General features: G+C 38.0%; 1 protein-coding gene and 1 long non-coding RNA gene across 2 annotated transcripts in view; one reads left to right on the top strand and one right to left on the bottom strand.

Moving 5' to 3' along the window:
* Positions 1-9528, bottom strand: part of LOC122729601 — a 106237-nt gene extending 96709 nt beyond the window's left edge. Inside the window, exons 1-2 of the long non-coding RNA XR_006353341.1 lie at positions 9470-9528; positions 6394-6450 (exon numbers count right to left, since the gene is read on the bottom strand). This is a non-coding gene — a long non-coding RNA (uncharacterized LOC122729601). The remainder of the gene's footprint in view (positions 1-6393; positions 6451-9469) is intronic.
* Positions 9529-9628: 100 nt separating this feature from the next.
* The window catches only part of MINDY3 (MINDY lysine 48 deubiquitinase 3), a 104638-nt gene continuing 91973 nt past the window's right edge, over positions 9629-22293 (top strand). The window contains exons 1-3 of the mRNA XM_043968728.1: positions 9629-10027; positions 17479-17558; positions 19053-19113. Of these exons, the coding sequence (XP_043824663.1) occupies positions 9934-10027; positions 17479-17558; positions 19053-19113 (235 nt within the window). The 5' untranslated portion in view covers positions 9629-9933. The remainder of the gene's footprint in view (positions 10028-17478; positions 17559-19052; positions 19114-22293) is intronic.

The raw sequence follows: 22293 nt of genomic DNA, 5'->3' as shown, positions 1-22293 counted from the left end.
AAGATAAGGAGCAAATTTAGAACTCTTAATGAAGAATTAATTCTAAAAGAAAAGAAAATCAATGGCATGGAAGTAAAGATAAAAATTTTAATAAGTGTCATACATTCTGGAAAAGGAATGGTAGAAATAATGCACAAAAATCCAGAGATGCAACAAGAGACAAAAGATAATAAAGTCAAATCCCATTATGTCCTCATGCAGCACAATGGAGACTACATTGTGAAAGTTGATATGTGTTGGCTTCACTGTCACTGATGGGGAAAAAAGTTTGTTACAAAAATCTTTAACGATCTTTTCTATTTTTTTAAGTTAAAGGACTTGCCTAGGGTCATAGAGTTATTAAATTTCTATAATTTGTACCTAAGTGTTCCTAATTCCAAGTCTAGCACAGCTACCTACTACAGGACATCACGCAAGAATTAGGATTTGACAAAGGCTGGGAGATCCAGGCCCCTTCAGGTCAGGATTGCCTAGAATTCCTTTGTAAAGACTAACTACATCATTGTTCAGATGACCCACAGCAATGGTAGAGTATTCATATTGTGTATATATTGCATGCCTATATGTATCTTTAAATAGTATCCCCATTAGAATGGTAGCTTATTACTAGTAGGGACTGTTTGTTCTTTTTTGCTTGTATCATCAGCACCTAGCACAGTACCTAGAACACAGCAGGTGTTTAAAATGTACTTGCAGGTTAATTACGATTGAATTAATAACACAGTGAGCCTCAACCATTCATTGACTTGTACTAGTTCCCCATTACTTTGGACCATGATTACACTATGACTGACAAATCACCTTGAGTGGCAGGGGCCCATTCATAGGATAATGACCTTTGGTCATCCAATGGATTATAGATCTGTGAGGCACTAAGGCCTCACTTCTAATAGCACTATTGTTCCCTTTGCCATCTTCAATTTAACTGTAGGCAGCATATTAACACACACACACACACACACACACACACACACACAGAAACTTGTTTTTGATTGGTGCTTTAGAGTCCAATCATGGAGCTGTAAGTATCTGAAGAAAAGAGGAGGAGAAAATCAGCTGATATTCCCAGCATGGCACACCACTGATGGTCTTGTATTTCTGAATGGTGTTCTCTGTTTGTGTTTCTTTCCCTGTCAGTCAATCAGTAAACATTTATTAAGCACCTCCTATGTGCCAGACCCTATGTTAAGTGTAGGAAATACATAGAAAGGTAAGACAGTCCCTGCTTTTAAGGAGCTCACAGTCTAATGGAAGGGATGATATGCAAATAACTATGTACAAACAAATTATAAGGGATCAATTGGAAATAATCTTTTTTTTTTTTTTGGTGAGGCAGTTGGGGTTAAGTGACTTGCCTAGGGTCACACAGCTAGTAAGTGTTAAGTGTCTGAGGCAGATTTGAACTCAGGTCCTCCTGAATCCAGGGCCGGTGCTCTATCCACTGTGCCACCTAGCTGCCCAATTAGAAATAATCAACAGGAAGGGGCACTAAAATTAAGTGGGATCAGGAAAGGCAGGATTTTAGCTGGGACTTGAAAGAATCTAGGAGGGAGATAAGGAGGGAGAGCATTTTAAGCATGAGGGATAGCCAGAGTCAGAAGATGAAGTATCTTGTTCCAGGAAAAGCCAGTGTGACTGGGTCAAAGAGTACATGTGGGTAGGGTGGGAAGGGGTATAGTCAATGAAGACTGGGAAGGTGTGGGGGGATGGAGAACAAGTTATAAAGGGCTTTGAACACAGAGGAATTTATATTTGATATGTCCCTAGGAAAGTCCTGCATTATGACTTGGATAGCAAGCTAATTAAACTCTTGAGCACAGAAAACATGAAAGAGTTAGATAATTATGACTCAGTTGCTGAAGGTCAAAACATCAGCATGCTTATCAGCATCTTTTGAGACTTTTCATCTTCTCTCAAACATATATCCTTTTGTTAAGAGCTCCAGAATTTAAATTTATATCACCGCTGGTATTGTGGGATAGCCTTTATCTATCTATCTATCTATCTATCTATCTATCTATCTATCTATCTATCTATCTATCTGTCTTTATACACACACACACACATGCATATGTAGGGTGGGCCAAAAATCATGATGTTTTAATACCTTTGTGTGTGTGTGTGTGTGTTTTGTTTTTTGTTTTCAGGGCAATGAGGGTTAAGTGACTTGCCCAGGATCACACAGCTAGTAAGTGTCAAGTGTCTGAGGTCGGATTTGAACTCAGCTCCTCCTCAATCCAAGGCCGGTGCTTTATCCACTGCACCACCTAGCTGCCCCAATACCTTTTTTAAAATTATTTTTTCTTTATCTTTTACCATTTATAGGATTTGATTTTTCATACATAATATAAATTCATTTTCTATACATAATATATATGATGCTATGGTATTATAAATTAAAAACAAAAAATAAGGGAGTTATTAAATATTGAAATCCCATTATGACTTTTGGCCATACATATTATGTATATAAATATATTTGTACATAGATAGATGTATACATGTGTGTATTCTGACAAGCAGTGTGACATAGTATACTAGGAGTCAGGAAGACCTGGGTAAAATTCCACCTTACATACTCAATTGTTATATCACAACCAGCATGTCATTGCATATACATATAATTTTGGTATAATTTAAGAACATTCTGAAATTCTCACTTTCCCATTTTAGGGAAAGCTCTTAACATAATGGCCTCAGAAAATCATTTTTAGAAACTTAGATCTGTGGTGGGAAGGGGCCTCAGAGGCGATCGAGTTAAAACTCATTTTAAAGATGAGAAAACTAAGGCCCAGGGAAGTTAAGCACCTTACACAGATCACACAGTGATCAGAGAAAGGATTTGAATCTGATTTGAATTTCACAGCCCATGCCCTTTTCACTCTTCTATATTTCCTCTCTCCATGTCATTTTTTTGGGGGGTGAGGCAATTGGGATTAAGTGACTTGCCCAGGGTCACACAGCTAGTCAGTGTCAATTATCTGAGGCCAGATTTGAACTCAGGTCCTCCTGAATCCAGGGCCAGTGCTCTATCTACTGTGCCACCTAGCTGCCCCACTCCATGTCATTTTTTTTTTTTTGCAGGGCAATGAGGGTTAAGTGACTTGCCCAGGATCATAAAGCTAGTAAGTGTCATGTGTCTGAGGTCAGATTTGAACTCAGATCCTCCTGAATCCAGGGCCGGTTCTCCGTCTACTGGGCCACCTAGTTGCCCCCCTCCATATCATTTTAAAAGAAAGGGTTGGGGAGGGAGATGTAACCTATAATGCCTTTCAAATCTGATATAAAATGTTTATATATATATATGCAGTTTCATTATATCACGAAATATAACTGTATTAGCTCCAAATATCTATTGCTTTAGAAAATGAATACTATACTAAAGCTTCCAATACTGTTCAATAAAATGAAAGAATGAAACAACCTAGCTCAGTAGATAGATCTTAAGTACCTTTTAAAAAGTGTGTGTGTATCTGTGTGTGTGTGCACACACATATAGACCTTTGAAAGGCTGTTTGGCACAGTGACCACGGCGTCAGCCTTGGAATAAGGAAGACCAGATTGTACCTCAGATGCACATGCACTGTGGGGCCTGGGCAACTTTGATTTACTCATCTGCATTCATGGAAAAAGTCTCTACACCAGAAGCATACTGTCCAACATCATAAGACTCCTAACAATGTGAGATGTGCATATATGGCTGTGCCAGGAAATAAATCCAACTGTAACACAATGGCACCACCTGTTGATATATTAGCAGAACTGAAATGAACCAGAAATGACAGCATGATATTTTCTATTAAGGTTTGGTTTTCAAGAATGCTTTTCTACTACTGGTCAGAAATTATCTGCTCCCTCAATGCCCCATATGATTTAATACTTTACTTTATAGCTCCCTAACACATATATTACATGGTAGTCTGCATTGTGGTTGGCATCTCATCCCCTTGGAGGACAGGAGCCATATACAACTTTATCTTTCTCTTAGCACCTAGCACAGTGTTTTCTGCACACCCATAGTCATAGGAAATGGCTGTTTTATAGCATGAATTTGGTGCTTCATATCCAAAAGAAGACAGTAAGAAATGATTGGACATGGTGAATAATGAATGTTATCACAACAAAATGAAATTGACTCTAACCCAGCAGGCAGGAAATGACTGGTAACTGGTCTGAGGGTAATTTCTAAAACAGCTATGTGCAGGCAAACCAACAAGTTAGAATAAAAGTCAACATCAAAACCAAATTAAAAGAAAGGATTAAGATGAAAAGAATTTGCATGCAATTAGAACAGTTTTATCTTAACTTATCTAAACAAGTTTTTAAGGCTAAAAAAATGAAAAATTTCTAAGCTGATATACATGAAATTGGACTATCACTTTTCTTGCACAAGTTTAACTGATATCATCACAAGCAGGAGGTCAATGGGGCCCAGAAACTATCTCAGTCAACAAATACTTGTTTTCTTTGACAAGTGGAGAGACAGAGTAGCCAAAAGTGTATTCATAAAACAATAGAAAGAAGAGCAGAATATTACAAGCACAATCATCTCATAAAACAATAAAAAAGTGGCGTGTTATAGGAAATTCTGGCCCTCTGGTAATTTAGGTTCAATACTAGGATGAAATGGAAGCACTCATATAAAATTTAACAGTTAACAAAGATATACTTAGACATAGCAACAGAAGGATATTGAGCAGGAATATTGAGTGAGGACACTGCTATGATTCAGCTGAGGGCAGTGACTCTGCCCCTGTGCTATCTAAGCCAATCTTGCCCATCAAGCCTCAGGGCCCAGTTGGATCCTCTTGGGTTTCTGTTGTTGTTGTTGTTGTTGTTGTTGTTGTTGCTGTTGTTGTTGTTTTTTGTACCCTAAGAGACCAGGAAACCAACTTAACATCCTGAACCAATTAAATCTCAAGGGCAGCTGCAATACACTTTAAGAAAAAAAACTAGTCTAACTTGCATGGGCACAGGGCCTTAGAAAGATGCTCTCATCACAAGTAAAAAAATGAGTCTGAGAAATAACTAAGGAAGATTAATATACCAAGATGGTTATAACTAGAATTAGAGTGAAAACAACAAATAGACAGCATGGACAAGATCCATCGGAATTTCTACAATTAACTATTTTTGTTGTTGATCTCTGCCCTATTTAGATTCTAAGACCTCAGAACATGATATGCCATGTGAAGAAAGAGAGGCCCTTAGGGTCATGTATTTAGAGCTGGAAAGTACTTTCAAGGTCTACTCCAACCCCCTAACTTTCTAGATTTGAGGCCTAAATTTTAACATTGTTTAAGGTCACCCAGCTCAGAGGTGGAATTTTAATCCAGGTGTTTTGACTCCAAATCCAGTCCTTAAGAAGATGAAATTGTGACAACCAGTTCAAGTCCACACAAAAGGATTCTATAGTATAAGTAGGAAAGCTAAAAGGCCAATGGTTACTGGAAGCTTTGCCTAATTTCCTGGCACCATTTTCCTAGTTTGCGCCAAAGTCCTTCTGTCTATGGCTGTTATAAAAAACAATGATACTTATTTACTTTGAAAGATAGTCATTAATAGCAATTAATAAAATAATTATGAAACACTTTGTATATATGAACACTTTAGTACAATAATAGATATGTGATGTTGACATAGGCCATCTCTCCATTGATGTAGACTACACCAAATCCATGTCTTATGTTGTGTGACTTTTGTACATATCTTCCTATAAATCCTTCATACATCAACTTGCCATGCTTAAAGCCATTCTCAAGGTCTTTTCATATCTTATGAAACAAGTATAGTACTCAATTTATCTATCTGTTATTTCTTGCTCTCTATTTCATAATCAACTCACCTCTTTTTCTGGTCATACATTTCTTGGAGGGGATCCCTTGCTTGCATGCAAGTCATTATTCCTAATATACTACAACTTATGCCCATCAATCTGACAGTTTTAAAAGCACCGAGGGATCAGCTTTCAAGATATCTTAAAGAAAAGAACGTGCCAAATAATGAAATTATCATTTCCAGCAAAATAGTGATTGAAAGGAAATCAGTACTACTGACCCATGTGACTATATTCTCATCTTGATGTACTTATGAAGATGGCCTGTACACATATGTCATAGATAATTTTCTACAATAGACCACGTCCTCATATATTTGGGACTGAAAAGTATATGGGATACAAGATCCTACTGTGTTTACTATTTGTTAATTACAAAATGTATTTAACTCAGAAGAGCAAAACATAGCTGCAAAGGCTCTCCTCCAACAAGCTTTCTACCATGCTTGGGTTGACATATCTTAAAATATCACTTGAAAGAAGTAACTGCAGAGATAACTGATTTGTTAAAAAATATATTTTATCAATATCAAGGTATAAGATAGATACACACTTACCCAAAGTTCACCATTGTCATAGGAAATGTCCTAATGATAACCCAATCGAAGAAGCTTCTGTAAAAATAAGATTAAAAAAAGACTGTTTGAAAAGAAGTGGTAGGGGGCAGCTAGGTGGCACACTGGGTAGAGCACCGGCCCTGGAGTCAGGAGGACCTGAGTTCAAATCCAGTCTCAGACACTTAACACTTACTAGCTGTGTGACCCTGGGAAAGTCACTTAACCCCAATTGCCTCACAAAAAAAAGTGGTAGACATCCACAATTGTCATTGGTTTTTACAAGCCAATAGCTGTAACCAAGCTTAGTTCAGTTTGATAGAAGTAGATGTATATATTAAGAAAACACAAGTTGTCTGGTATTTTGTGAATTGTGGGTTTGGGTAGAGAATACTTTCTTTTATTTAAATTAATCTATTTTGCTGGCCAATTTAATCATCATAGCTAAAGGAGTACTACAATGTTATATAACGTGGGTGAGTAACCTTCTAAACAAAAGGTTGGTTAAGAGAGAAAATAAAATTACTTTCATAGGTTGCCATGACACAGAAGATGCTTTATTATCTTTCAAGATGTGGAATCTAACGGTCACAATAATACCAACTTTGGTAAAAAGACATCAAAATTGTTTCTTTGATACTTTGAAAGTGGTGATAACCTGTCTTGACTTATAGAGTTATAAAATACAAACATTTTATCTACTCACTCATATTTTTCTGAATCATCCTAAACCAATAATACAGAAAAGTATAAATCAATTGCCTTCCCCTTTTGGTCCTGGACCACTATCATAACCTTCTGGTTGGCTTCTCTGTCTCATCTCTCCCCTATCTAGTCCATCTGCCACTCAGCTATCAAAGTGATCTTCCTAAAATATAGGTCTGACCATATCACGTCACCGCTCCATAATTCTTTTCTTCAAAGCCCTGTTCACATGTTGTCTTCTTAGACTTTACTCCCTTACATATATTCTATGACCCAATGACAAGAAGCTTCTTCAACAAGACACTTCATCTCCCAACCATTCATTTTCACTAGCTGTCCCCCATACCTGAACTCTCTCTTCACCTCCAGTTCTTGGCTTCCTGTCAGCTAAAATCACCCCTTCTACAATGATTGTCTTTCTTTGACTCTCTTAATGTTAGTGCCTTCCCCCTGAGAATACTTCCAACTTGTTTGTACATAGTTTTTTGCATATCATGTCCCCCATTAGATTATGAGCTCCTTGAGTGCAGGCTGGGTTTTTTTTTTTGTTTTCATTTTTTTCTTTTCTTTGTATATTCAACATTTAGCACAACATTTTTTACATTGTTGTTGTTTACCCTTTGTTCTTGAGGAGAACCTTGATATTGGGAGGTGATGTTATGACTTGCAGTGAATTGGATTTAAGTGAGGGAGGGCTGTGCAAAGTCATCAGCCTCACTTTCTCCTCCAGAGCCATGTGGGTCCAGTGTCAAGATATATATCAGGATGAATGGAGATGGCACTGGATATTTGAGGCAATCAGGGTTGTGACTTGCCCTGGATCACAGCTGATAACTGTCAAGTTCCTGAATCTGGATTTGAACTCAGGTCTTCCTGAGCCCAGGGCCAGTGCTGCATCCACTCCACCACCTAGCTGCCCCCTCTGTTACATAATAGGGATTTAATAAATGCTTGTTGTTGAATTGACTTCATGTCATTTTTAAGAATACTTTCATTTGCTATATTAGCCTATCTAAAACAAATATTTCTAAATTAATCTTTGTAACCAGACCCGGTGTTACTACCTTATAGTCACACACCAAACTAATGATAATTCACATTCAAGTTCAAACAGGAAATATAGAAACAACGATTTTGCAATTTATCGGTTTGTTGAATTATACTTATAAACCTCACCTAGGTGACTCAGTCTCCTAGTTCAAATCCCACATGAGGAAGCAGGAGCCCAGAGAGTTTGGGACTTGCTCCACACAAGTACTAAAAGGTAGAACCCAATTTGGTTTCAAATTCATATGGATGAGGTCTTTCCACCTAAAAGTTGTGACCAGCCTAGGTTCACACAGAAAGTGGCAGAGCCCAGATTCATATTCAAGTCCCATGGTTCCAAGTTTAGAGGCTCTTTCTGCAACAGCTGCTTAGGGGCACTGAGAGGTTAAATGACTTGCCCAGGGTCACACAATCAGTAGGTGTCAAACACTTTGAACCTAGGTCTTCTGGACTACAACTGGCTCTATCCATCATACGATTATAAATTACACTACTACTACTGCCACTGCCAATACCTAACATTCACAATTCAGTGAAATGAAGAAAGAGCACAAAGGAGTCAGATTCCCCAATGGCCAGGGACATGTCTATGCTTTGACAAGGTTAAAATGACCAATTTATATCTGATAGTTTTTCATCTTCCCCTTCCATCGTTGCCCTTTCCTTTTCAATTTTTATATTCCCTTTTGCTGAAAATGACTATTTCCAAAGCAGAGAAAAGAGGCTGGACAATATCTGTGTCAGCTTCCTCATTTGTAAAAATGAGGATTATTTTCTTACTATCTAGGAACTCCTACCTCCCAGGGTGCTGTGAGGACAAAATAATACTTGTAAAGCACTTTGCCAACCTTAAAGCACTATATAAATATTATAATTTGTCATGGTGTGGTCGGAGTCAGTCATAGTAGTAGGGCAGCTAGGTGGCATGCTGCATAGTGCTGACCATGGAGTCAGGAAGACTCCTCTTTCTAAGTTCAAATCTGGCCTCAGACACCACCTGTGCCACCCTGGGCACATCATTAAACCCTGTTTGCCTCAGTTTCCTCATCTGTAAAACGGGCTGGAGAAGTAAGTGGCAAACCATACCAGTATATTTGCCAAGAAAACTCCAAATGGGGTCTCTAAGAGTAGGACACGACTGAACATCATCATCAACGATAATAATATTCTTATAGACTAAGGGAGCTTGGACCTTGCTTCCAGGTTAGTCACGGAAGGTGTTCCCTGTGGGGACGGGGGGGGAGGGGGAGGGTGACAGGGAGAAAGGGATAGAGGCTGTGGCAGCCCCCCCAGATAAACTTCCCAGCTGTTGCCAATTGCACCTCACCCGCTAACCAAAGGTAGGATTTGGCTGGACAGCTCCCGGACCATCCGAAAGGAACCAACCCCTCACGCTCTCTAGTCGTCACTTCCGCTTTTGGGGGGGAAGGGGGAGGTTCCGAAGCCGCCCCGCCTCCCGAGCTCTGACGGGTGGGTGGGGCTAAAAAGGGAGGAAGTGGCGGAGGACTTCCGGTCCTGCGGAAACTCGGCGCGGTGGCTTGGCTGACAGGCGCCGGATCCCGTGCACAAGTACCCGGTGCTTTCCACCGTTCTCCCGGTCTACCTCCTTCTCTTTGTCCTTCTTCTTTCCTTCCTCCTCTTCCTCCTCTCTCTCCTCTTTCTCCGCCTCCTCGTCTTCCTCCTTCTCCCCCTCACCTCTGCTGCCTCAGCCCGAGCCTTCCCAGCCTCCCCAATCCCCATGTTTCGGGGCGGGAGGCCTGGAAGCGAAAACCCGCTCGCCGGCCCCTCATCATGTCCGAACTGACGAAAGAGCTGATGGAGCTGGTGTGGGGCCCCAAGACCAGCCCCGGCCTCTCCGACACCATCTTCTGCCGCTGGACTCAAGGTACCGCGGGACCCGCGCCCTTCCCCGGGGTCCAGCGGGGCTCGTCGCCCCCGGCCTCGGCCCTCCGCCGCCCCCCACCTCCGGCGCGGGGTGGGCAGGTGCTGGACTTCTGAGACCCCTCCCCAGCCCACCCGGGGCGGAGAGGTAGCCCCTCATCCGCCGGCTCAGCCCCGAGGGGGCGGTGGTGTGGGCTGGCTCCTGGAGCGCTGCTCAGTGAACTTGGAGTCCGGGAACTTGAGAAAGAAAGATAACTTTTGTGTCCACAGAATTCGTTTCCTTTGTAATCCTATATATGCTGAGCGTTTGATCAAGTGAACAAGCATTAACTAAGCCCCTGCTGTGTGGTCTGGAGGCACCTTCTTAAAGCACTGGGAATACAAAGAAAGGCAAATCAAACAATGTCCCGGCTCCTAGGAGCACAAAGTCTTATGGAAAACAAACAAACTGACAAACAAAAACATTCCGGGAAGGGGCTTTAGGCTTCATCTGACCATCAAAGCGGGCAGGGTCCAGAAAGGTGAACAATCTCAGGTCTACACTTTGCATCCGAACCAATTTCCTATAAAAGACCGATTTAGTTGTTCTCGGTTAAGGTTACGGGACCTCTTGTTTAGACTCTTAGACCAAGTCACTTTTCTTTTTTAAAGGGTGACCTAGTTGGATTGTTTTAGGTTAAGGTTAAGAACTTTTTGTCAGCGCTTTGTGTCCACACCAGTTTCCTATATAAAATGAGTGATTTAGGTTTAGTTGGATTGTTTTAGGCTAAGGTTAAGATCCCCTTGTCAACACTTATCATCCACTCCAGTTTCTTATTTAAAAAAAAAAAAAGACAAAGGCGATTTAGTTCGACTGTTTTAGGGTAAGATTAACCTCCTCCACACTTTTCACCTTCATCAGTTTCCCATTTTAAAAGGGGGGGGGTGGTTTAGTTGGATTATTTTCGGCTGAATTTAAGAGCCTCTTGTTAACATTTTGTATTCTCACCAGTTTCTGCAAAAATGAGTAACTTAGTTGGGATGTTTTAATCTAAGGTTAATAAAAACTTATCATCCACAATTTTCATCCTCATCAATTAAAAAAAAAAAGAAAGGAAAAGAAAGAGAAAAGGGTGGCTCAATTAGTTTTTTCTGAGCTGGAGGAAGCCTTACACTACACTTTGCCTTCCACATTACCTTCCTCTACCTGGTGACTTAGACTGTTTTAAACTAGATCGACCTGTTGTGTTAAGGGAGGAACAAAGTAAGAGAAGGTGGATGGGTGGTCAGAAGAAGCTGTTTTAATTACAGTTTGCCTGTTGTAATTGTGGTGTGTCACTAATGTTCAAGGCGTGGCACAGGATCTAGGACTATGGTACATCATTGCCTGCAAAGTCTAGATGAGAGGGCAAGGCTTTTTCTGAAAGGGTGGGGAGTTTTATCTTCAGAACCCAAGGGAGCTTTGGACACCAAGAAGCTCCCCCAGTACTGAGGTAATTTTTTCAGAGCACATTTGGAACTGTATTTCTTGGGATGAGACTAAAAGTTTGCTTAAGAACACATTTTGGGCATCTGGGGTTTGGTTTGGTTTTGTTAAATTCTAACAGCCCATTTGTGGAAGGATTGCTCAAGAAGGTGATTATTGAACATTTTAAATTGAAAACTTAAACTCAAAATATACATCATAAATAAAAATCTAATATTACTTTTCTTGGCATTGTTTCAGCATCTTTCAAAATTAAAACTATAGTATTTTAGAGTTAGAAGTTCAGATATATTCTACTCTATCCTTCCCCCCACCTCATTTTAGTACAGCTTTTTATTTAACCTCAATCCCCAAAGTAGTCTGTTGCTAGCTGCTTGATATATATTTATTGATCAATGACAGATTAGGAATTTGTTGCCTAAGTTAAGTGGCTTGCTCAGTCACACCTCTAATTAGTGGTAAAATCATAGAATCTCAGAGTTGGAAGGATTGTCAAATAGCCAAATAGTCCAATTCATGTCTGAACGAGAATCCGTTCCAGTGGGAAGGAATGCACTGCCCTCTAAGGCAGCCCATTCCACTTTTTGATAGTTCTCATAACTTGATTAGCCAATTTTTCCTTTAAATCAGCCTAACTATGCTTTTCCCCCCCAGCTTGTTGTACACCTTGGTCCTGGATCTGCCCTCTGAGGCTAGGAAGAAAAATCTAATCTTTTATATAACAACCCTTTAAATACATCAACACAGCTAATCATATCCCAGTCTCCTCCACCCTTAACTTCCCCATCTTCTTTAACTGATCAGTATATGACATGAACTTGAGTCTCTTTACTAAATTGATGCTATTTAAACTGGACCAGTTGCTATTTCCTATACACTTTAAAACATTATTCACTTCTGTGCCTTTGCATAGACCACATTCCCTCCTTAGAATCCCTAATTCCTTTCCTTCCTAAGACTTATACTGATTTCTGTCTTGTCTCTTCCTTAGTAGTGCCCTTATCCTCAAAATTACTGTGTGTGTGTGTGTGTGTGTGTGTGTGTGTGTGTGTAGTTTTTGTCTCTATGTCCCTTGAGCTAGCATAGTGTTTGGCACAAGTAGGTATTTAATAAATACTCAACGAATAAATCTTATGTCCAATGTTTTGACCGACCAAAATCTTTGAATCTTGACTGTGTGTTAGAATTGCTTCTCAGTGTTGTTTCATCTTGCAAACTTAATAAATGGGCTTTCTTTGGAGTGATTGATAATCAAGCCATCTATACCTTTATATATAACTCTGATTAAAATTTTTATCATAGGACTAAACATAGATTCCCATGGGCACTGGAGACCTTTGAGTTCATTTCAATTCATTATTTCTAGGACCATAATTAGAATACAGCTCTCCTTACTTTCTGTGCCATTTTCATTGTATTGTTTTGATGGAATTTGACAGAATTGTTCAGTATAATTGTAGAGCAGATCTCATTTGATGGGATGTACTTGTTTGGTCTAAAATCCTGCATTTTCAAATCTTATTTTAAATTTTATATTTTGCTTTAAATTTTTTGTCCTTTGAATTTTTCCATTTTGATAATAAACATGAATAAAACTGGTAATATTTATGTATAGGGTTGAAACAAAAAAAAACTATCGAAGCTTTTAAAGGAAACATTTTCCTTGTTTCAACATGTACTATTCATTTAATCTGTGCAAAACATTTTTTTAATGTTTTACCCTGCTAAAATATGGAAATATTAAACTTTTGTTTTGAACTGTTAAGGTAAACTCACAGTATGGATATTATAGTGTGAAATAGTTTAATTGTGGGCTCTGCCAGAGATTAGAGATCATAGGTTTTTAAACTGGAAAGGTAGCTTAGAAATCATTTAGCCCAACTCCCTTATTTTACAGATGAGGAAACTGAGGGTAAGAGGTTATATTGGTGTCCTTTTTCTCAAGGAGTTTACAATCTCTGACTCCAAGTCTAGTATTGTAGAGAATATTTTCTCTTGTATATGTCCATTATAAAGTATAAAATAAAATTGGGCTTTACAGCTTTTAAAGACCAATAGTTATTTTCATATACCAGTGTTCTTCTGAATTAGATAGGTCCACCCTAATGTATTCTCAGTCCTGAAAGAATTGCCTATGTTTTCAAGTTAGAACTACGTCCATTTTATAACTAAGGTTTACAGAGTACTTTCCTCACTTATAGCAGAGTGAGATAAGTAGTACCACTATCATTATCTCCCTGCCTTTTTTTTTTTTTTTTGAGGAAGTAACTTAGCAGGAGCCCACTGGTTAAGTGAAATAATAGTGACCTTTCTGCTTGTAAGTGCAAGCCTCTTACCTGTAATTCTAACTAACGTTCCTTCAGTCTTGACCTGGACTTTAAAAAATATTGAAAAATGCATACTTTTCAGCATTATTATATGAATAACAAATGAACTATTGGAAATATTTTGCAGATAGAAGGTTGTGTTTATAAAATTGCAGAAAAGGGCTTATTGAAATATTAGCCAGGGCATATACTCTTATATGGAATAATTTAATAAATACCACTTCAATATTTACAAAGTTTCATATTCACTTAGAAAAATACTTAACAAAATAATGCATTTAGATGAGCAGTTCCAAACATTGTTAATGTTTCAGGGCAACTAAATATTAAATTAAATATTAAACTTGTTATACTGAGATGAAGTTTTGGGTTAGGCATGTGTGTGTGCATGTGTGTGTGTGTGTGTGTGTGTGTGTGTGTGTGTTTTGTTTTGGGGTTGTTGTTTGGGTTTTTTTGGAAGTTCCAGTTGCCAGAGATTGCTCCAGCAGTCATTTGGGATGTCTGAGTAGACAATAAGACTCCACTTTGCCACGTTTAAAATGCTGCATTAGTGTTCTGACATCAACTCTGGCATTGTTTCATAAATCTATAATGGTACTTAGTATTGATTGCATTCAGCTCTTGAGCCGTCATTAAGAAACAATTGATGGATTTAAGATTTTTTTTTAGAAATAAAAATTTTTAAGACCATGTTTAGATGATGTTTCTGTTCTAGAATTATCACTGTCAGACCAAGTGGAGCAATTTTGAAATATATTGAGAATATAGGCATCTATGTGCCTGCAACTGTACTATAGATAAATGAGCTTTGACTTTGTTTACTGGCAGAATTCCAGAACAAATTATTTCCATGAATATCTAGAATGGAAAGTAATCCTATAGATCTTGCATAACTTTATCAAGAACAGATCACACCAGACTAATCTCATTCCTTTTGTTGGTTTATTTCGGACCAGGTTATGGAGTGTCAGAAGAATGCTATAGGTGTGGTTTATGGCTTACTTGAATATTAGCAAAATATTTAATAATTAATCTTGTGGATACATAAGATGTAGAAATGTCGGCTAGCCTGATAAGTTAGATAGGTGGGTAGGGAACTCAATAAATGACAGGACAGAAAGTGAATCATTAATAGTTTCATGGTCATTTGGAAGGTTGTATTTAGTGGAATACTCTGGAAATCTTTTCTTGTCCCTATTCTGTTTTAATGCCTTTATCAATGACCTGAATATAAACATATGTATATATACGATATATATAGAGAGATAGATAGGTAAAATATGTATGTGTGTGTGTATATATATATATATGTATATGTATATATACACACATATATAGTAAATATATACATACAGTATAATAAATATATAATGCAAACAGTATATACGGGTGTATATATAGTATGCTTATCAAATACGCAGGTGACATAAGTTAGGAGAAATAGCTAATGCACTGCATGATAAAGTCAGGATCCAAAAGGTATTTAATAGGCCAGAACATTGAGCTCTGTATGATGAAATTTAGTAGACATGGCTAATGTCTTGATTTGTTTTGCTTAAAAAATACATATTACAAGGGAAAGCTTCTATATCAGGATAGAGATGAATTAGTGGTTATTGATAAATATTCCCACAAAAAGGGCATCAAAACACTTAAAATGCACAAAAGAAAACAAAAAGTATGCAGATATAAAATAATTTTTACTATTTTAAAATTTTGTATAAATTCGAGAAAAACTATTAGAAATTTTCACATTCTTCATATATTGAAGTGTTATTGATAGTTCATTAAAAAGAGAATGTAAAAAATAATAGGGACAAATGTAAAGTCCATTCTCCATTTTGCTGTCAGAGTGATCTTCCTGAAATTCAGGTCTGACCATGGTACTGTGAGAAAATTATTAATAATAGGGGTTTGGGGACTCCCAGAGGCTCCTGCTGAGAGAACTTGGCCTGACCTTTCTTAAGGCCAGCCCAGAGTCAGGAGAATTTCAAAGGAGATGTAGAATGACCTTACTGACTACCTACAGGAAGTTACCTCACTAAAACCACACCTACCTGAAGACTTTTTCCCCTTGGAGGGCTCTGTACTCTGACATCAGCTGGACCACCCTCAAATCCAGCAAACCAATAGATTTGAATGATGCTAGCCAATTAGCTTTAAGTTGTGTTTAAGGGCGCCCTCTCTGCCTTCCCTCAGGGAGCTTATGCTCACTGATCTCCCTCTTGGCCCTGGACCGCTCAAGGAGTCAGGATGCAGGTGATCCTCTCCTGTAGATTCTAGCTAGGCTTTCCTATCTTTCAGAGCTATGTGTGCTCTCTTTACTGATATTTAATATGCTTTAATAAATGCTTAATGCCCCCAAACTGGTGCAATAGCCTCTAATTTATAAGCAACAAATATATAATAAACTCCAGCTAATTTTCCCTAAACTTGGGACAGTAATAGGGTGACCACATTTAATTTTATATGCCACATACTTTCCTTCTACTCAGTAAACACCAATGGCTCCCTATCCCCTCCAGGATCAACTATAAAATCTTCTGTTTGGCTTTCAAAGCCGTTCATAACCTCTCTCCTGTCTGCCATTCTAGCTTTCTTACACCTCCCTTCCCCTAATACTTTTCATTTCAGCTCTTTATTCCCCCAAAAAGATCACTTTAAAGTAGTCTCACAATAAAGATCCCAGAGGCTACATTTTAGAATTAGTTTTTTAGGAAGGAATGAAACCATTCCAATACCAATATACATTTATTAGCTCCCTAATTGTTATATAGATTATGCCTATGTAGACTTTTATGACATAAAAAATTTGTAATCTCTAGAAGTGTCAACAATAATTGTAAAGGTAATCAAAGGCCCCTGCCATTTCTTTGCCCAGCCTGTTTTTGTTTGGGCACTGAGTAAATTAAATAAGAAACAGCAAACTTTAAAGATCATCACCCTAAAGCCAAACTCAGGACGATCTGAGGCATATTGTGTCTCAGTTTCCTCAGCTGTAAAACTGGAATTGTGAGATGAGATTTGAATTCAAGTCTTCCTGACTCAAGGTCTAGCTCTCTATTCACTTTACCACTTAGCTGCACCTACATCTCAGGGTTATGAGGACCAAAGGCGGGAATATGTAGAAAGAGCTTTTCAAAGAAAGTGTTATATGGGCACTACTATTATTATTCTTTAATGCCATTCTATATTCTTCTTTTTAGGAAATGTGGTTCAATGTTAAAGCTAAATGTAAGGCTTTTAGTGTTTCTTGGTAGGCTGTGAAAAATCAAACTATTATGTCAAAAGTGACCAAAAAGCTCTTTTTAAAAAGGGGTATCCCTTCTAAGCTGTGAAGAAAACAAAATAGAGCAATACTAAACCCGACATTTTTATTATCTTTTAAAATCTAAGTTGATAAAAGTCTGTTATGTTATGTCATTTATTCTCTTTATTTTACAAATTAAAAAACAAGGCACAGAGAGGTATTGTTTAGACTTAGCTACTATTAGCTGTGTCATGTATTACTTTCCTAGTCAGTAGACTTGAGGTGTCTCCAGTCTTTCACTCCACTAATAGATTACCCTTACCAATATTTTGCTTACTCTGATGAAATGATGTTTCTCACAGAAACATTTATGTAATTATATTTTTAATCATTTTATTTATTTTTACTTTTAGGCTTTGTGTTTAGTGAATCAGAAGGTTCTGCCCTAGAACAATTTGAAGGTGGCCCCTGTGCAGTTATTGCTCCTGTTCAGGTAACATGTGCTAGTGATGATTTACAAAATGCATGGTGTTAAATTTGAGGGTGGTTTATTTTTTTAAGGGGTTTGTCTGGACCTGTAATTTCATTGGTTTGGGGAACTTCTCAAGCAGTGTCTATCTCTGGGCATTTCACGTGTAATTTGTATCTTGTGATTCTAGAAAGCTGCCTGAGGCATTGAGGTAAAGCCTTTGCCAAAGATCACACAACCAGTAATGTGTCAAAGGCAGGTCTTGAACCCAGGTCTTCTTGCCTTCAAGGCTGGCCCTCTAGCCATTATGTCTGTGCCACACAGACTATCATGTTTTGGTTTACAAACAATGTAATCCATTGTTTAATTGTTAATCTTGTACCTAAGGCTCATAATCAACTTGAACCTATAAGCCTAAAGGGGGAAAATGCTGATTTATAATGTGTGTTTTCAGCATCCATACATGCACTTCTTTGAATACTTAAAGAGAAATTTATCTACACTACAGAGAAGTAACCTTCATCATAATAGAAACGAATATTTATGTTGCACTTTCAAGTTTACAAAGGTTTTGCAGATGTGATTTTATTTGAGTTTCATAGCAGCCCAGCAAGGCAGGGGAAACTGAGGTTCACAGAGGTGACATGACTTGCTTCTGGTCACGGAACTAGGAAATATCAGAGGTAGATTTAGGATTCAGATCTAACTCCAAGACCCAGCATGTTTTATACTATACCAAGTCTGCTTGCTTATGAACAAGTAACAATTTACATTATAGATTAGTCAGGCATTAAGCCTTTATTGAGTACCTGCCATGTACCAGGCACTGTACAAAATGTTTTGCATACAAATACAAAAAGGAAAGTCCCAGTCCTCAAGGAGCTTTTAATCTACAAGAGGAAGACAACATACCAAAGGAAGCTTGAAGGAGAAGGTAGGTGGAGAGTGATTGGCTGGCCTGGGCACCCTCCTTAAATGGAAGTTTTGAGAGGAGCTCTTCACTCTTCAGTCAGGAGTCCTAAGGTTAGAGGATACTGATGTGGTGTGAGTAGCAAAAGCTGATTGCAGCCTTGTAAGTTGGTGAGGTTCCTGGGGACATGATGGAGAAGTCTGAAGGAGACACATAATTGTTCAACCTCTTGCCTTCATTTGTTGAGAATAATATGCCTGACAGAGAACAATAAGCTATTATCAATATAATATAAATAAAAGATATAATAATATATAAATATGTAATATATAATTATCGTATTTTTAAACTTCTGTCAATGCTAACTCATTTTTGAAATTAGGTGTAACTTTAAACCAACTTTATTAATAAAAAGTCAGTTCAAATAAAAAAACAGTATATTTTAATATTGGGAATATTATGATTCAACAGAAACTTTTAAAGCATTACTAAAAGATCAGAACAGAGCAATGAGTTAGATTACTTATAATTTATTGTTAAAGATTGATATTTGATTTTTGGGTATGTTTATTATGTAGTCTAATAATTGTTGCTTTAATTTCATAAAGGCATTTCTTTTGAAGAAGCTATTGTTTACTTCTGAAAAATCTTCTTGGAGAGACTGCCAAGGTACTTTTTAAAAAATAATTTTTCATCTTTTATTTTAAAAAACTTATTTTAGGTACATTTTATCAACAAGTATTTTATAATTACATTGCATTTTTTAAAGGTTTTAACATTTTACAAAATACATTTTCTCAGTTTATTTCTTAACTGCCCTTTCAGTTTGGCAGAATGGGCATTATTCTACCTTTACAGATAAAGAAACTGAGGCTAAGAAATTGTGACTTGTAACAGCAGTTAATAAGTAGTACAGCTAAGACTCAAATGCATGTATTCTTGATGTACACTAAGTACTCTTTCCAGCACACCATTCAGTCTTCAATGAGATCTCCAAAAAAAAAATTCCACAGTACTTAGCCTATAATATTTTTTAAATTTATAACTCTTTCCATTTCAGCTTTCATTTGAAAATATTTATGAAGCAGTAAAATGATATTAAAAATGCAGGAAATGTGTAATTTTTCTAAATACACATATTTAATTACTGTTTTACCACAGCAATACATATTTGTATAATTACAAAATTTTATGCAAGAGATGGCAATACATACTTTTAGTAAGCAGAAAATACTAGGGCATACATAACTCTTTTAAAATGGATGTGATATTCACTTCAGAGCCCTTTCAGAAAGTTTTATGACTATATGTAGAATCTATTAAAGTGCTTTTTCTAGAATATTTCCAAATAACATGGCTTTAACTAAAAGATCTTGGTTGAATCTTATAGAACATTATACTGTAAATGTTATAGACTCAGCAGTTGGAATATGTCACATGGCATATTATCAGGTGTTTAAACCTTGCCTCCCAGAATCCTCTAATAGGCACTTAATAAATAAATGTGTTAATTGTTTGATTGAATTTATTTTTTAAGAGTACTTCAAAGAAATGGAAAATGAAACAGGAACATATTTTAGAAACAGTTTTAGAACAGTTAAGAAACCTGTTCAAAAAATATGTTCAACCAATGGCTGCTTATAATTTTGTAGTGTTTCTAATGCACACACATATACATTGTAACTTCCTCATAATTCAGTACTCTGCATAAAATAATTCCTTAATTTGTCCCTTTAATTTAAAAAGAAACATTCAGAAAAGAAGTTTTCTTTCCTCATTAACTTCTTTTCCCCTTTGTTTCTACCATTCATCCTTTCCTTCCTGCTTTCCTTCTTGTTCCTTCCCTTCCTCCCTGACACTGCTAGATGGTACTACTTAGAAAGAAGGAATATTTCATTCCTATAGCAGCTGACTTTTCTTCCTTAAAAAAAAAAGTGTGTATCTATATAATACAATACTATAAAATATAAAATTCTGACCCTCTCTCACTTGTCCCCTTATCATATAGACAATTATGCCCACCTTTGCTCAATCTTAGATCACTCCCACCATTTCTCACTTTCGGTCCCTATACATGTGCTGCTGAACAAAGGTGGAGAAAAATCAAACAACTGTTCTGACTGGGTCCATTACAAATTTATCTCATAAAATCTCAGCTGCGACCTCAGTGCAGCCAGGAAACCTGCTGTACCTCCCTTCTCAATTCATTATCCCATTCTCCAAAACTGCTCGTCCAAACCTTCTCAAACCTTCCATGGCTCCTCATCCCTCCACTCTCCCAGGTGAGACCCTTGCCTCATTTTTTACAGAAAAAATTGAGGCCATTTGCCATCAGCTCTTTCCCTCTTCCTCATCTTTTATCACTCAGGTGCTTTCTGCCACACTCTGCTCCTTCACGCCTATCTCACGTGATGAAATGGCCTCGCTCCTTACCTTCTAATTGTTCAGGTGAACCCATTCCATTTCGTCTCCTCCAGCAGATTAGCCCCACTGTCATTCCCTACTCTTGCAATTATTTGAAATCTTTCCTTGTCTCCTGGCTTGATTTTTACTACATACAAACATGCCCATGTCTCCTGTATCCTGAAAACACACTCACTTGATCCTTCCATCCCTGCTATCGTCCTATATCTCTACTGTCCTGTGTAGTCATACTCTTTGAAAAATCTGTCTACAATGTATACATCCACTTTCTTCCCTCTTGAGTCTTCTTCTTAACCCCTTAAAATCCCAGCTTCTGACCTTATCATTCCATGAAAACTGTGCTCTCTGGTCAGTGCTTTTCTCAGTCTTCATTCTCCTTGACCTCTCCATAGCCACTGATCACTCTTTTCTCTTTGATACTCTCTTCCCTTCTCTCAAGATTTTTGGGACACCCCTCTCTCTTATTTTACCTGCAACCTATATGACCACTTCTTTTCTGTCTCTTTTGCTGGATCTTCCTCCAGTTCATACCCTCTAACCATAGATGTCCCTCAGGGTTCTTTCCTGGGCCCTCTTATTTTCTCTGTACTACCTCGCTTGGTGATCTCATCAGCTCCCATGGATTTAATTACCATCTTTATGCTTGTTGTTCAGTTGTTTGAGTCATATCCAACCCCTCATGATCCCATTTGGGGTTTTCTTAACAAATATACTAAAGTGGTATTCCATTTTCTTCTCCAACTCATTTTACAGGTGAGGAAACTGAGGCCAACACAGTTAAATGACTTGCCCAGGGCCATGCAGCTAGTGAAGGTCTGAGGCAATATTTAAACTTACTGACTCTTGGACCAGCACTTTATCCCAGCTGCCTTTGTGCTAATGATTCTCAAATCTACCTATCCTGCCACAAGTTCTCTGTTGACCTCCAGTCTTGAATTTCCAACTGCCCTTCAGCCATCTTTAACTGGATGTCCAATAGACATCTTAAACTCCACTCATCCAGCACTACCTTTCCCCACAAGGCTTCCCTCCCTCCTGCCTTCCCAATTGCCCCAATTGTTGAGGACAGTACCATCCTGCCAGTTCCTCAGGCTCCCAACCTAGGAGCTGTACTGAATTTCTCACTCCCTTTATGTAAAAGCTATTACCTAGGCCTATCTCTCACCTTTTCAACATCTCTCAAATGTGCCCCCTTCTCTTCTCTGACACCGTCCTTATTCTGGTGCAGTCCCTTAAGTCTTGATCTACTCTAGTCCATTCTCCATTCAGCCACTCATGTTATCACCTACTCAGTAAACTTTTAAGAGCTTCCCAGTGCCTCCAAGACCAAATAGAAAATGCTTCATTGGACATTCAGAGCATGTCATAACCTAGCCCCTTGTTACCTTTCCAGTCTTCTTATACTTTCTTCCACAGCATGGATGT

This window comes from Dromiciops gliroides, chromosome 5, assembly GCF_019393635.1.
Source record: "Dromiciops gliroides isolate mDroGli1 chromosome 5, mDroGli1.pri, whole genome shotgun sequence".
Lineage (NCBI taxonomy): Eukaryota > Metazoa > Chordata > Mammalia > Microbiotheria > Microbiotheriidae > Dromiciops > Dromiciops gliroides.
This window is presented reverse-complemented; position numbering and strand designations above follow the sequence as displayed.